General features: G+C 41.6%; 1 protein-coding gene across 4 annotated transcripts; it reads left to right on the top strand.

Moving 5' to 3' along the window:
• The first annotated feature begins 828 nt into the window (after positions 1–828).
• Positions 829–14,958, top strand: LOC124067289 (signal transducer and activator of transcription 4-like). Of its 4 annotated transcripts, none has more exons than XM_046404540.1 (24): positions 829–947; positions 1,111–1,239; positions 2,910–3,045; positions 7,339–7,437; positions 7,916–8,008; positions 8,105–8,183; positions 8,276–8,361; positions 8,490–8,641; positions 9,500–9,658; positions 9,987–10,079; positions 10,250–10,309; positions 10,469–10,489; positions 11,130–11,220; positions 11,316–11,357; positions 11,707–11,790; positions 11,889–11,987; positions 12,301–12,436; positions 12,609–12,661; positions 12,839–12,933; positions 13,252–13,388; positions 13,597–13,788; positions 13,879–13,924; positions 14,100–14,205; positions 14,695–14,958. In XM_046404540.1, exons 2-24 carry the CDS (start codon positions 1,112–1,114, stop codon positions 14,716–14,718), a joined length of 2,211 nt encoding a protein of 736 aa, XP_046260496.1. In that variant the 5' UTR covers positions 829–947; position 1,111; the 3' UTR covers positions 14,719–14,958. The 4 variants fall into 4 exon arrangements, with proteins under 4 accessions (XP_046260496.1, XP_046260493.1, XP_046260495.1 ...); XM_046404537.1 differs by having other exon boundaries at positions 11,313–11,357; XM_046404539.1 differs by having other exon boundaries at positions 11,127–11,220.
• Positions 14,959–15,957: the final 999 nt, after the last annotated feature.

Genomic DNA, 15,957 nt, shown 5'->3' with positions numbered 1-15,957 from the left:
ACCAAGAACGTTGGGTGGGTAAATTTCCTTATACCAAAGATACCCCAAAAACAGCACTAATAGCACTAATAAGCATTTACTACATTTACTTTACCAGCTACAATAAAATGCTCATTATATATTTGAACTAGTAATTAAAAGCAGTGGAAGAAGTGCTAATTCCATAATTTAAGTACTCCAGGACATGGAAAAACAATTATTTTAAAGTTTAATCTGCAAATAGTACATTAATATTTTTCACATTATAAGCTTATTACTGCTAATGAATCAGTGCCCACGTAGCAGTCAGTGGAGCTGGTTTTAACAGCCTTACACAATGAAGTTTGGTAATTTAGTCCAGGGGCTCACAAACTGGGGGTCAAGCTCCTCCAAAGGGTCAGAGACAAAATTCTGAGTAGTCAGGAGACAATTAATGGGAGAGAAGGGTAGAAAAAAAAACAAATCTTTTTACTATTCTTTGGTTTTTAGTGGAACTTCAATTAATTGATTAACATTTAATTTGAGCGATTTGGGATTTTAACAGTCATTTAAAATCTGAATTGTTCAGGGGGGAAAGGTCCCACCAACAACTGAGCCCAAACTAAATCCACCACTGATTTCAACTCAGGAATTGTATTTAATATGTTGGCGTTTAAAGTAAAACCTTTAAAAAGCACTTGAAGTGAAAGTAAAAGTACTTTCCACCACAGTCAGAACCTGAGTATTTGGCAGGGTTGGTCCTCCATATATTATTACCGGTAAAAGCTTATTCCTCATTCTTGTCTCACCCGTTTGTTTTAGTGCAGTGAGTGGATGGGGCGGGTTTCCAGACAACTCGAGTCCTTCCCCCTGAGAGTAAAAGAGGGCCCTTCCTGTACTGACAGTCACATTAAAAACGAAAGTCAAAGAGGGAAACAAGTGCACGTGGTGGATGATACTGACGGGAAAGCAGCGCAGAAACGACTCAGGTAACAAACAGGACAAAAAGAGCACTGAACTTACAAACTATTATTTAAAAAAAATCATATCCATATCATAAATTATATAATAAAAAGTTGCTACATTACCTGTTTTTTAAAATTAATTAATTTTTTAATGAATTAATTAGTTAATTAATTTTGTGTGAGGCAGCATGAGCCAGTGGAAGCAGATTCAGCAGCTGGAGATCAGACTCCTGGAACATGTGGACTACCTGTACGATGATAACTTCCCCATGGACATCCGACAGGTTCTGGCCAGCTGGATCGAGTCTCAGGACTGGTGAGTCCAGCACACAGCAGACTCTCATGCCCTTATTTCACACACACACACACACAAAAATATTCCAACTTGTCTTTTAAGCTTGTTCTTAGTGTATTTTGTGTGGTGGCTAAAGAGTAACCTAAGGAGAACCGACTCTGTCAAACATAAGTGCCTTGATATTGAAACATCCCAGTGTGATGTCCAATATTGATGTAATAAATCCCCACTAAACTCTCATCCACCCTTCCCTCACAGATTCTAGTCACTTCAATTAAATTAAGATATTTAGCCAAAACAAACAGACAACCATGATACTGTGCAGTACATGCAAAGAGAGATACACCTGCAGTAATAATGTAGAGGTTTTTATCACAAAAGCACCTGTGTGTGAATTCTGTCAAAGAACAAAAGCACACAGACTGTACCATTTACTTTGATTTTACTTAGATCTGAGTTACGGGACTGATCATAGATTTACATTTAAAGATAAACGTTTTGTTTCAAATTAACAACGGATCAATTAAATGAATGCGTGTGATGTGTAAAGGGGTGGCTCAAAGAAAGAAAACCACAGAAGGTTAACATTCAGCTGTGAAGTTCCCCTCCGCTCTGTTTTGGTTTAACAGCCGACAACTTGCTGATACTAGCCTTTGCTACTCACACTGACGGAGAGCCACGAACCCACTGAACTTCACCTGTCCTCCGGTACCAAAGTGCAAACAGACACTGTTAGCAGCTAGTCGGTGAACATCGTGGAGCTTTTATCAGATAAAGAGACGTGTTTTTGTCAGGATGTGGTGGAGAGCAAAACAGATGCTAATGTTGTTCTCTTTGCCTGCTGGGTGTGTGAACAGGCAACCTTAGCTCTTACTTTGTAATGTTTCTTAGCTTTTCTTAAACTTTCCAGAGGAATAAAGGTAATACTGCCCTCATAATACTAACATAATGCGAATGCACGTTAGCACGTTGCACAAATGCCTGTCCGCAGCATTTACTGTACATACAGATGCCAGACATGAGAGCTGAAGCCAAAACATCTGGACGCCCCCTGGTGGCTGGCTGCAGTACACGTCATAAACCCCTCCCCCTTCATGTTAGCAGATGGAACCTGGGCCAAACTATAACCTTCAAGTAAATGTAAAATAAATTTTTCTCAAAGATGGTTTCTGTCATTTTAGGTAGTTTCCGTGACCCTTGACTGTTGACTTCTTACCACACTGATGTGTGTTCAAGTACTAATAAGTTTGGTTTTAATTGGCTATTTGATGCTATGAAAACGGGATGAAACGTCATGATTGACAGCTGATTGCTGTACCTGACCAGGTAACTACTGCACAGGCTCTGGCTCCAACTGAAGTCACCAGAACAAGATGGCAGCACTCAAATCAGTGATATTTTGGCTTCACTTTGCTACAGTGAAGGGAGGTGCAGACACCTTATTTAAGTCAGGTGGTCGGAGGGTCGTTGACGTAGGCACGTGTCAGGCCTTTTCAAAAGTCATTACAGAACAGCCAATTGGTTTGTAAATATGAATTCTGCGTAATGAAGTTAAACATCTTTATACAGTTGTCTTTTAGCGGCCAATAGCACCAGCATAAGAAGTGTTAGCACACAATCACTTTGCTGAGGGTGATGTTGGTATATACCGGCCATCTTCTTCTTCATAGGCTTTTGTCTCTGTTTTCTAGGGACACAGCAGCTAACGACGAGTCAATGGCGGCAGTGCTGTTCACCAACCTGCTGTCCCAGTTGGATCGGGTGCGTTCACAGGAGCAGAACTTCCTACAGAGACACAACATGAAAATCATTCAGCAGCAGCTACAGGTGCGTCCGCTTCCTGTCCAGTCAATTAGAACTCACTCTGATTGATTAAAACCGACTTTTTAAAACTTGCTTTACTGCTGCAGTGATGGAGACCTGCTCTGTATTTTACTCCACACATCAGCTTTCCCACTCGGAGCGATCAGACACCAGATCAACCCACAGAAACACTGATATCGTTTTATTTTTCAGCACACACTGATTCATCACGTGCTCAGATAGTGCCTCGTGAGTGTTACAAACAAGTCTACTGCGCATTATATGAGAGACTGCAGCACAAGACAGAAACGTCAGAGTGAAAAGGGAAGAGCAGAAAGCACTGCCAGGTGTTGCCTCCAAACACCGTGAGAAAAACGCGACTGCAGAGAGGATCCTTTCGCTTGTGTGTTTTTGTTGCGAGGCGAGGAAAAGGCGGCTGGTTTCCCGACAGCAGGGAAAAAGAGCGTCGTTGAGCACACAAAATACAACCCTTCAGAGCAAATGGCTTTTGAGGTTTCATTTTCCACAGCTCCCTGGTATTTCCAGCAGCTCAGGGCAGGGAAGCTAAAAGCTCCAGCATAATATTCTGTATCTCATCTTCCTTTGGGATTCTGCGTTTCTGTTTCTTCTCGCAGAGACCGTGTAGGAATATATTACAATAATTCATGTATGTATACAGAAGGCTCTGCGAAACTTAGTCGTTTTCTTCATCCAACACAATCAGCGGAACAAATGTGGGCATGTAGCATCAACATTTTATTCTGAGCTGCTTCATGATCATTAAAGGAGCAAAACATCTTCATTTCAGCTGACTTTAAAAAAACAGATCACTAAATCATTGAATTTAAAATGTGCAGAAAGGAGAATTGGCTCTATGCCGCATGTGAGCACTGAAGGTGAAGGTGAAAGGGAAGTAAAACATAATGGCCGCACTTCTGATTTGGGAGTGAGTTTGAAAACGTAACAGCTTTCTATTTCTGTGTTGTTTTCCTGTGTTACCTGAGAGAAGCAGCTGCTGCTTTTAATGCCTAGAGGTGTGTAAAACAGTGTCACTTTCTGTCATGTTATCATCTTGTGGATGTGAGCACTCGGTGAGCCCATGAGAAGGCGGTCCAGGAGCTGTGCAGGATGTTTGGTTGAGGTCAGATCTTACCCGAAAGGCTCAGCACACATTTATTCAAGAAAAAAAAAACCCAAAAAAACATATGAGGCTCACACCGCTGTTTCCTGTGTGCCTGAATGTGTGTGTGCATGTGTCAAAATCAACACTTTCAGAGGAAGCACGCACTCCAGTGCGGTTGTCAGGCATGTTTGGAGGTTGTTGTTCTGTGTTTTTGGTTCATATGACACATGAGCTACTGTTACTCTGTGTTTGTTGACCCATCACAGTTGGTGAGCTGCAGTGCTGGAGGAGTTACTCGTGTATCCTTTTCTCCAATAAAAGGATCAATACTACAATATAACGATACTTAATTACATGTAAAGATCTTTTAAGCTTTTGGGATCCCAGTGAAAGTAGCCTATGGAAGCTTTACTCAACATACTAAAGTAAAAGTGCTAGTTTTGCTGATGAGCTGATGTATTGACTGATTGATATTGCAAAATAACTCATAATTATGACTTTTGTCAAACTGATTTAGTTTAACATTCACAAACTAATTTTCTGCTAAATTAGTCCCTTTACTTCAGTGCTTTTAAGCAATTTTACTGGTATAATAAAAACTGTCCTTTAAAGGTTATTTTCATGAAATATTTTTACATTGTGGTATTGATACTCTTAAAGGATCTGAGTACTTCTTCCAGTACTGCATGTCGTAGAATCTCATGTGATCCAAATGTGGTGTAGCACCTCGTCTGAATTCCTCTTTCACTTATTTATCTCACCCACGTCGAGGCAAAAACCCCTCGGGTGCACACAAAGTGACACATTTGACATTTTCATCGCTGGTCTTCATCAGAAATTCAAGAAAGATTTCGGCAGCCTGACGGGCGAACTCTGACATTCATGAAGACCACAGCAGTGTGGAGGATGGTTTCCAGAGTGCATTTTTCAGCCAGAAAAGAGAAGGCAGCCTTCAGATGCTAGAAATGCTCAATGGAACTGAGGTGCTGCTCTCCAGTCGTATCTTTGTTACTGAAAGTGAGCGTGTAGGCGTTTGTTGGTGCATCCTCAGTCATCATCCTGGCAATGATGCTGATGCGTGAAAACTTGAAGGCGGGAGAGAAAGTTTCCTCATCCCACAGCATTTCTTTTTTTTTTTTTTTTGGTGGTACTTTTCTCGGTGGGTTTTTGAATGGACTGATGAGAAGTGGCCGTGCAGGCAGGAGGGTGGCTGAGGGGAAAGTTTGTGGCTGAGATGCATTTGAGATAAATAACAATGAGGTGTTGCAACAATATGTACCGCAGTGAACTACACCTTGTTGATGTGTGAAACAGAGAAAAATATCTCTATTTAAAAAGGAGCATTCCGTGGATTTTACAAATAAAGGTGAGTTTAGTCACAGGAAGCACTACCCACCCTGTGTGGCCCTGAGCAAAGAGTTTAAAAGTTTTTAAAAGTGTTTACGTGGGTCAGATGGAAAGATGCTCTGAGTGCATTGTGGGAAATGTAGGATCCAGTGTTTGTTTATCCACAAATCAATTATTTTCCCAATCAGCCAACATAAAAGCTGTCGGTCTGAAATCATCACCTACCAAGAGCCAAACGTGAGTCAGTTTTTCCGTTCCCAAAATAAATCTTGTAAGCCCACATATGTAAATGTCAAATATAAATGAAAAATCATGTTGAGAGTCTCTACTCGTTTATGGGCGCACTTCTTCTGTCCTCTGCTGGACACACAGGGACTCCTTGGGGCATTCAAGTGCACCCTGTGAACTCAGAAATCTGTACTCCAATGACGATGACGGTAGTTTCAAAAGGGAGATTTTCTATTTTTATCTGTGGTGAAGAGCGCATTTTAACTTACTTAAGTGTGATGGGACTTGGGACTTGTCGGTCTTGATTTAAGACTTGACTCAGGACTTGCCTGTTTTGACTCAGGACTTGACTGCAAAGACCTGAGACTTGTTTGTGACTGTAAATCAATGACCTGGTCCCACCTCTGATAATTTTACCTTGCAGCAGTTACCACACAGCAGTTGCTCCTTTGTTTTTTTTGTGTGTTATTTTGTGACTTTGGTGTTTTAAAGGGGCACATCTGAATAACACAAGTGCTTGACTTTTTTTTCTAGCTTTTCACCCTTTACTTTATTTATATTTATTCTCTGTTCTGTGCCCTCACTAACTATGCTATTTGGAAGAGTTTTGCTATTATTTTAAACCTGGAATCAAACAGTTTCGCCCAAGGATTAATAAAGTATTCTAATTCTGATTCTGAACACAATTAGCATGACATGCACTGACAGGTGCATTTGCCTTCAAGGATTGTTTTGCAGCTGCCAGCTGAGGGAATACATACTGGACTTAATCCAAAACTTTTTCTTACATTTGAATGAACAAGTTTATGGTTTCAGGCTATAACGTTCTTGGAGAAAGACAAAGAAGTTTTCATACTCCAAGCATCTTTGCACACCTTTGGGTACATTTCCACTTTCAGTATGACCTCAGTGTTGTCCTTTTTTCTTGCCACAATCAAGCTGAACCTCATTCCTTTACCGTCTCTTTAGTACTTCCAGTAAAAGGCTTGCATGTGTCAAGGGGCCCATGATGACAAATCTCAGTGGAAAGAATTGCCTACTGATCAGGGGTTTGGGTCTTCTGGGAGATAAAGAGACACCGTGGAAATTGAATCAAAAACCCAGTTATGCAAAGTTCAGTTCAATTCAATTCAGTTTATTTATATAGCGCCAATTCACAACAAAAGTTATCTCATGACACTTTCCAATTAGAGCAGGTCTACACCAAACTCTTTAATTAAATTGTAATACAGAGAACCCAACATTCCCCCTTGAGCGAGCACTTGGCAACAGTGGAGGGGAAAAACTGCCTTTTAGAAGGCAGAAACCTCGGAGCAGACCCCAGCTCAAGATGGGCGGCCATCTGCCTTGACCTGTTGGGTTGAGAGAGAGGGAGAGAGCAGGAGAGAGAGGGGGAGAGAGGGAAAGCTAGACAGACAAAGAAAGACAGGGAGAGGGGGGTGGGGCGTGAGATAAGGAGCACACAATCAGAGATGAATAGCAGCAGTAATAATACAGAAATATTGGAACTGTAGATAATGATAATAACAAGTCTGTGCAAACATTCACAGAAATCCACATTTTTTTGTGCATAGGTGATTTTATAAAGTGGAATATTCTGTGTGTGTGCGGCCCCACAGGTGAAGTACGCAACCAGCCCTGCCATCATGGCCAAGGTTATCTCCAGTTGCCTCAGGGAAGAACGGCGCATCCTCTCCAGCGCCGGCATGCAGGAACAGGTTTGTCGCATTGTTTCCCTCAGAGGGGAAGTCCCTCAGGTTCCTTATGAACAGCTGCTGCTGGTAAATCAGGGCTGCTATGAGGAAAGCAGTTCTGCACAACAAACACCCCCATATTCCCAACAGCTTCACTTTATTCCCGAGAATCAATGTGGCGTGGTAAAATGAGAGACTGTAGGTTAGTCAGTTAATACTTTATTGTTAAATACTAAAGGTTTTACATTTCTAAAAAAAATTAAAGTGGCCATATTTAACACCTATTGACATTCCCATCAGCTGACTTTATAATTAAGTGCTAATTAGAAAATATTAATGGGCTAACACCCTGAACTAAGGCGGTAAACATGGAAAACATTACTGATGACTACAGAGGGAAAGACAAAGTCAACAGTCTGCATTGGGTCTGCACCGTTCAAAAACAAAGCAAGCAAACTGATAGAAAAGAAAAAAGTGAATAAGAAGAACGTTCGTCCAACAGGGTCCACTGGAGAAGTCGCTGCAGAATTCTGTGGCCTTTGAGAGGCAGAAGAACTTGGACAACCGAGTTGGGATCATCAGAGGCAGCGTACAGGTAACTGCTACACAGAAACAGACACATGAACATGTTTAATCCAGTGAAATTTAACTTGACTAAATCCACACTAAAACTATGTCTGTCCACATGTAGTTGATGGACCAGGCTGTGAAATACATCGAGGACATGCAGGATGACTTTGATTTCCGCTACAAGACCCTACAGTCTCGAGGTGAGTCCCATCATGAGAACTGTGCAAAAAACCGCACAGCCTGCGATATGCAAGAATAAGCTCAAATTCGTGGTTTTGTGTGTGTTTGTCAGACTCGACAGATAGGAACTCTGAGATGATGAAACAGGAAGTAACAAGACTGCAGGAAATGCTCAACAGGCTCGACTTTAAAAGGAAGGTATGCATGCAAAGGACAAGGGAGTCTTACCAAAATGATAAAAAAATCCAAAAACACCCAAAAACAAAAAGCAACAAGATGCTGAAACCTTATGAGTGCACTTGTTATGTTTTTCATACCTTTGCTAGGAGATCCTGTCAAAGATGGATGTGGTGATCAAGGAGATTGATGACCTGATGACCTCTCAGCTCAACCCTGAGCTGCAGGACTGGAAGCGGAGGCAGCAGATCGCTGCCATTGGGGGTCCGCTGCCCACCGGTCTGGACCAGCTGCAGAGCTGGTAATGGGCTGATTTTTACTAAATGGATAGATCCTACATTTCCCAAGATGCAACCAAAGAGCAGGTTTTTATTAGACCCATCCTGACTGATAAATGCTCACGTCTCCAGTGTGTCAGCTTGGTATTCTGTTTTCAAGACAAAGCTGACTTCATCAGTGTTATTTCCCCAGTCACAGAAGACATTATCTGCTGTTTCCACTGGTTGAATAGTCCTCCTTCCTGATGATTATGCTGACCTTTATGAGTAAAATCAGCCACATTCTTCAAAACTGGACCTGAAACCTGTAAGGTGTGTGGGTTGAACTTCATTAGCTGCGTTTATCAACCAGTTATTCCGCTAATTGTCAAATCTGAGCGATAAATGTCAGATGTAAACATCTGGGATCAGAACAAACTGACTCATTTGATGAGAAATTCAGTGTTGTGGGTTAAACCTTTAGTTTGTCACAGAAACGGTTGCTTTCTGAGGTATTTCTAAAGCGGACACTGGAGTTGTGTTTTTAGCTAGAGCTATGACTCAAGGTGTGGCCATGTCAATATGTCGGTTGGCTTAAGAATTTTTTGAGATTGCCATGAAACTTTGCACAAATCCATATCCCATCTTTGGCATGTCCTGCCCAGAGGATGAAGCACACTGGCTTTGGTGCTTTGGTGTTCCCCTTTGCTTTGCTTTGTGAAACGTCTCCACAACCATTGGATCAATTGCCAACAAGTTTCCCCCCTGCCTTGTTTTGAAGTTAAATAAATCTGGTGATTTATTTAATTAGTCCATCACTTTGATTTATAGCTAAATAATTGAAAAGAGTGCGAGGTCTCTGTTCCTGTCCCCTTCTTCACCCCCCTCGTTTTCCTTCTCAGGTTTACTCTGACAGCCCAGAGTCTCTTCCAGATCAAGCGTCAGCTGGACAAACTGGGGGAGCTGGTTGTCAAGGTCACCTATGAATGCGATCCAATCCCCCTGCAGAAACCTCAGATGGAGGAGCGAGTCAAATACCTCCTGTACCACCTGATCAAGAGGTACACTGTAAAACCACACAATGCAACACGCGTGCGATGAGCTCTGATATGCAGCGCTTTTATTTTTAATGTTTAAGTGTTTCTGGTTCCACGTTTTTCCAGTTCTAAAAAAACAGATAATTTGTGTTTTTCATGTAGAAGATTGTACGTGGAAGGCTGAAGACTCTGACATATATCAACAACTTCCTCCTGTAATTGCAGCACTAGCAACACATTACACAATTTAGTAAGGTGCTAAATACGTGAAAACCACAACCAACTGGTGGCTTTAATGACAAAGCTGTCGAGTGATATGAACATGATGAAATTAAGTGTGGTTTGTCCTTAGCTCGTTTGTGGTGGAGAAGCAGCCATGCATGCCCACACATCCACAGAAACCCCTCATCATCAAGACCGGAGTACAGTTCACCACCAAAGTCAGGTCATTATCTTTAAGTGACATGTTTTTATGATTTCATCCCTGTTTAAACCACTTCACTCTATGTACGTTTTTCTTTTTCTTTTTTTTAAAATTCCTTTTATGAATTGTTGGCTGGTGAGAAACTAGCAGGGATGTTGGTTGAATTCAGTTAAGCATGTTTTCCCTTCCAGACTCCTGGTGAAACTTCCAGAGGTGGATTATCAGCTGAAAGTGAAAACAACATTCGACAAGTGAGATTTTCATGTTCAAATTACTTTAAAGCAAATATGTGTACATAGCTATTCAGTCTGTTTATCTGTAATGTAAATGTACAAAAGTCATACCCTTCAGATGAATCTCATCGTTATGTCTTAATCTTTATGTTTATGTGTGTGTTTGTGTGTCTCTAGGGACCTCCCCCCAGGCAGAGTGTGAGTACAAACAACCTCACTACAGGAAGTACTGCTGCTGTTTAATTTTAGCACAAGTAAGAGCTGCGTTGCTGCAGCTTAGCACATCTGGAGATCGGTGGACAGCAGACATGCATTCAGACGTGTGTCCATACTGCTGTCAGAGCTACTGCAAACACCTCAAAGCATTTTGCTGCTTCAGGAAGTGCTATCATTCCAACATGCACGCCAAGTTTAGGAGAAAGTATAAAAGAGAGTGTTTCTTTCTACTTTATTTTGTTATCTATGACATAAACATTACAGTAAATTCTGGGCCAGTATTACAATACTGTGTAGTAAGTCAAATCTATCTTTTAAAGAGCACAGATTAGACCACGCAACTTTATGAAACAATGTTTAATGTAACCTTCTTTCACATGAAAAAGGTTATTTTTGATAAATAACTACTTTAGAGGCCATTTTAGCCTACTATACAACTACCCACTCAACAGGAAGGTTTTTTTTCAGCAGCCACAGTTTGCATTTGTGTCATCTTGTTATTGATTAAACTTGAGTGAATCCAGGAGTGGAGCTTCTTCATTTTACCTTCTTCTTCTTCTTCTTCTTCTTCTTCTTCTTCTTCTTCTTCTTCTTCTTCTTCTTCTTCTTTTCACCTCAGAAGTCGTCAGTTTTTCATCCTGACCAACAACACTAAAGTGATGGACATCGAGGACTATTCAAACGGCTGCCTCTCAGTGGAGTTCAGGCACCTGGTAAAACAACTGGTTTTATTTATCAGTTAAGACAGAGTTGATTTAAACTGATAAACAGCCTGGCCAGCTGACGCTGAGTTTGTGTCTTGCAGCAGCTGAAAGAAAAGAAATACATCAATGGCACAAAGGGGAATGAGGTGAGAAACGCAGATGAAGTAATCATATCTGTACCAGATGTATGCTGAGTGTATATGCTGCTGCAATTTTATTTCACTACTATTTTCTAAGTAACAATAATTAATTTAAGCTGGCAAAAGACATGTTTTTTTTTTTACTTTTATAATAAATAATTATAAATAATACATTTTATTTGTATGGCATTCATCAAAAACACAGCACACCAGACGATTAAAACCATGAATAAAGCACCAGGTTTCATGTATCATTAAAAGTCTAACTAACTAACTGATGTGGTCAGCCATGTGGCTGTCTTTGCGACAGCAGCATCAATAATAATCTCTGAAGAAACGGATTTGTGTTTTGCAGGGTTTGCTCTCTGTGACAGAGGAACTTCACTCTCTCAGTTTTGAGGCTTGCTTCACAGTGCAGGGCCTCACCATCGATCTGGAGGTCAGAAGCAGCGTATTTACTTGATGTTCGGCTGTCTGCTGCTGCTGCTGCTGTTGTTGTTCGTGCGACTTGCTCATTGTGTGTGCGAATTCTTGCAGACGTGTTCTCTGCCACTGGTGGTCATTTCCAACGTGAGCCAGCTGCCTGGAGGCTGGGCCTCCGTCATGTGGTATAACCTTCTGACTGATGAGCCGAGGGTGAGCTAACACAACATGACAAAGAAACGTCTTTAGAACAGGAGAAGCGCTGCATACATTCAGCTGCCAGTTTATGAGGTTAAAACCGGTTCAGTCTAAGACAGCAGTCCTGCAGTAAACCCTGCCTCCACAAAGGCTATAATGTTCAGTTTTTGTTGAAAGTGTTCAGAGAGCAGCCGATTCAACTTAATGTTTGCTTTAGAGGGTGCGGTACAGTTGAATTATATCAAGAGGTGCTGTCAAAAACCACTTCCACATCCTCACTTCCTTCTTCTTACCATTTTCCTCCTCCCTCTACCCTCTCAATCTACAGAACTTGGCGTTCTTCGGTAACCCGCCTCGGGCCACCTGGAGCCAGCTCTCCGAGGTCCTGAGCTGGCAGTTCTCCACCTTTGCTGGTCAAGGCCTCAACAAGGAGCAGCTCGCCATGCTGGGAGACAAACTTCTCGGTATGCGCGCCCTTTACTTTACATGATGACTGCAGATTTCAGGGTGACTGGAATAAAAGCAAACACACAACCCTTTCACCTGGAGACTGACATTTTGTATTCTGACCCAGCAGTCGAAGAAGTACTCTGAAGTATTTATAACATTTATGTTATTTACTGCATGTCATTGTAGGTCAACACGCCTCCTGCGGTGACCATCAAGTGACCTGGTCTAAGTTCTCTAAGGTAACTGGTGCAGTTGCGCCATCTAGTGGCCACTGATATGTACTTCGTGTCCCCATGATGTGTTGTTGAACCTGGACACGCTCATATAATTCACTCCATTTCATATGCACATGTAACCTAATGTTTAATTGTCACAAAAAAAGAGCTCATTCCACCTTTTGTCGTACACTCTTCAAGGAGAATATTCCAGGAAAGCCCTTCAGTTTCTGGATGTGGCTGGACTCCATCCTGGAGCTCATCAAGAAGCACTTGCTGCCAGTCTGGAATGAGAAGTAAGCCAATGATCAGATGTTTCAGATGGTGGTGCGTGGTTGCCTGTTGTAGCGTAGTTGTCAATATAGTGGGAGAACATTTTGAGAATATGTCTGGCAATGTGTTGCTCCAGTTTAAATTTAGCAACTATAAAAATGTAGCTGTGACATGCTTACCTGAAGGTGGGACAGGTGGATTTAAAAAAGACAAACAAAGTAAAGACACCTTTTACTCTGAGAGGTCGTATTTAAAGGATAGCACAAACCTGCACAACGTACCCAGTGGACATTACTGTAAGTAGAAGAAATGCTTCTCTCTGACCACTCGTACACATGCAGCTACATCATGGGCTTTGTGAGTAAAGAGATGGAGCGAACTCTGCTGAAGGACCGAGAACCCGGCACTTTCCTGCTACGCTTCAGTGAGAGCCACCTGGGAGGGATCACGTTCACCTGGGTGGAGCACAACGACAACGGTGAGGTCACTTTCAAACATATCGTTTCCACTTGTGCCAACAAAACACAGATTTGTCTAGCGAGCTGCTTGTTTTTTAAACTTTCAGCCAGTTAAGTGATGATCGTCTTGTGGGAAAAAAGCATATTTTTAGATTTTATGTTTCCTATTCATTAAAGGTCAGTGATACAAATGACATAAATCAAGTTGTCAGTGGCTTTTTCCAACAGGCGAGGTGAAGTTCAACTCTGTGGAGCCCTACACTAAAAGCCGGCTTAGCGCCCTCCCGTTTGCTGACATCATACGGGATTACAAAGTGATCTCAGACGGGGTCGTCCCAGAGAACCCGCTCAAGTTCCTGTACCCTGACATCCCCAAAGACGAGGCCTTCGGACGGCTTTACAACACTCAGCCAAGCAAAGGCAAGAGCGTTCATGTTTTTAGCGCTTTGTTCACTGACTGTGCTGTAGGCTACGGCACTAATCTCTCCTGTACTGCTTTTAAATTTCCAGTCCATCCATACATACCATCTACCCTGATCCCCATCTCTGAACTGCGGTGAGTTCATTCACTCAACTTATTTGGTATTAAAGTAAATTTTTTTGGACCTTGGGGAACATATTACAGCACATTGCTTGTACTGTCAGTGCAACCTACAGCATGAAAAGACAACTGAAAACGATGCTACGTAACATCTAAATGATTTATACGACTTGTACTCTACTTATGGCAGATCTAATGCAAACAGCACGCCACTTCCGTGTCAGTCTCCTGAGCCGCCGATGACTCCGGGAGAGTTTGACATGCTCAACGAGCACCTCTGCTTCGACATTGATACTGTAAGTTTGCACACGTTGCTATTTGGCGAACTGTAGCGCTTTGCTGGAAATATTCTGCGTTTTTTCTTTTTTTTTGTTTTTATTGTTGATAAAACTTGTGAAAAGACCCAAACAATAGCATCAACAACGAAATGATCCTACCAACTGCCAAATTCTGATATATCTTATATTCCTCTGCACCATGAAGGGAGACCCGTTCCTCTATTACCATGAACACACACACACACACACCCACGCACACACTACACCTCCCACCTACACCACCCGTCCTGCTGCCTGAATGTTGTACCAACATGGTAGTACCATGTTGTAGTACCAACATGGTGTTACTGCGTTAGCATTAACACTAACACAGTACATAAGCAGTATAATGTCAGTATTGATATTTTTCCTCATTAAGTCTGCTGCTGAAGTTATTTCTCTCTCTGCATTACAGGTCAGTCTTGTATATGTTCTGCTGCTAATGCTGCTCTCTTTCTTGTTTTACAGATGAGCCCTCCATATTCAGAGTAAAACGAGATGAAAAAGCAACTTTTTGCTCACAGGGTTTCTTGAATCAGCAGAGTTTTCATAACAACCTGACACCCGCCTGCGATCAATGCCTACGTCTGGAGCCTGCTGTGTTTAGAGAGGATTTTGTTTTACATTACCGGGCTGTTGTTTGTTTTTCTTTTTATATATATATATATATATATTCATAATTGTTCCTTTTTCTATAAGGCCTGCATTGTAAATAAAACAATCTAAACATGATTATTTTGACTTGCTATGTAATTTCTGCTCCAGCTGCGACTTTGTGTACCTTCTGAGTTTTAGAGCTTTTATTTTGGAAGCAGCGGGAAGTGACACACTTGCAACTGACTGATTAATTCTTGCTCATGCAGCATTTATCGAAAACCACGTGATTCACAGAGAGTCAAGAATGGGTGGATGTTTCTTCGACTGTGGTTGATGTGTTATATTTCTTCGAAGGATTAAGCATATTCACCACATTCAGTTTTCTAAAATGTACACTCTGCCCTTTGTTTTAAACAAGTTGCAGATGATTTATAATGTATTATTAGCGACACACACTCTGAAGGAAGGTGGGGATGAAAAAGGATCTAAATTGAGAAAATTATGCCCAGTTATCATGAGGTAAGAGGTTTAAAAAAGATGGACATACAAAGGAGTCTAACCCAGCTCCCCCTGACCTCCAGTGAAGGGAAATCTTAATGCTTCAGCACACCAAGACATTTTGGACAATGCTATGCTTCCAACTTTGTGGCAACAGTTTGTTGAAGGCCCTTTTCTATTCCAGCATGACTGTGCCCCAGTGCACAAAGCAAAGCTCCATAAAGACATGGTTGGATGAGTTTGGTGTGGAAGAACTTGACTGGCCCACACAGAGTCCTGACCTCAACCCCATGGAAAGCCTTCACAGAAGAGTGGAAGCTGTTAGAGCTGCAAAGCTGTCTGTGTGATTAGGATGAGATGTCATTAAAGTCCCTGTTGGTGTGATGGTCAGATGGCTCAATACTTTTGTCCATATATGGAAGTTCTACTTTTGGGATAATGTAGGGTATTAGGGCATAATATTCATTAGCACAAAGCTGGATAAAAAGACATTATGGGAATTGATCTATATTTGTGTATAAAACAAAACATATATAGAATTTAAAATTTACAGGGGCTGGATTACAAAAAATGCAACCAGTCTTCATGCTCAGCCAGCTGTCTGCTAGCTTTTAGTCTGACGCGTTAAAATGTCCG

Source organism: Scatophagus argus, chromosome 11 (assembly GCF_020382885.2).
Source record: "Scatophagus argus isolate fScaArg1 chromosome 11, fScaArg1.pri, whole genome shotgun sequence".
Taxonomy (NCBI): domain Eukaryota; kingdom Metazoa; phylum Chordata; class Actinopteri; family Scatophagidae; genus Scatophagus; species Scatophagus argus.
This window is presented reverse-complemented; position numbering and strand designations above follow the sequence as displayed.

Excerpts from the sequence above, each read along its gene's own strand:
- LOC124067289 (XM_046404536.1), top strand. The coding sequence starts at position 1,112 with ATGAGCCAGTGGAAGCAGATTCAGCAGCTGGAGATCAGACTCCTGGAA. Across the intron at positions 10,310-10,468 it reads GTGAAAACAACATTCGACAA|GGACCTCCCCCCAGGCAGAG; the intron begins GTGAGATTTTCA and ends GTGTGTCTCTAG. Across the intron at positions 12,662-12,838 it reads CCTGGTCTAAGTTCTCTAAG|GAGAATATTCCAGGAAAGCC; the intron begins GTAACTGGTGCA and ends ACACTCTTCAAG.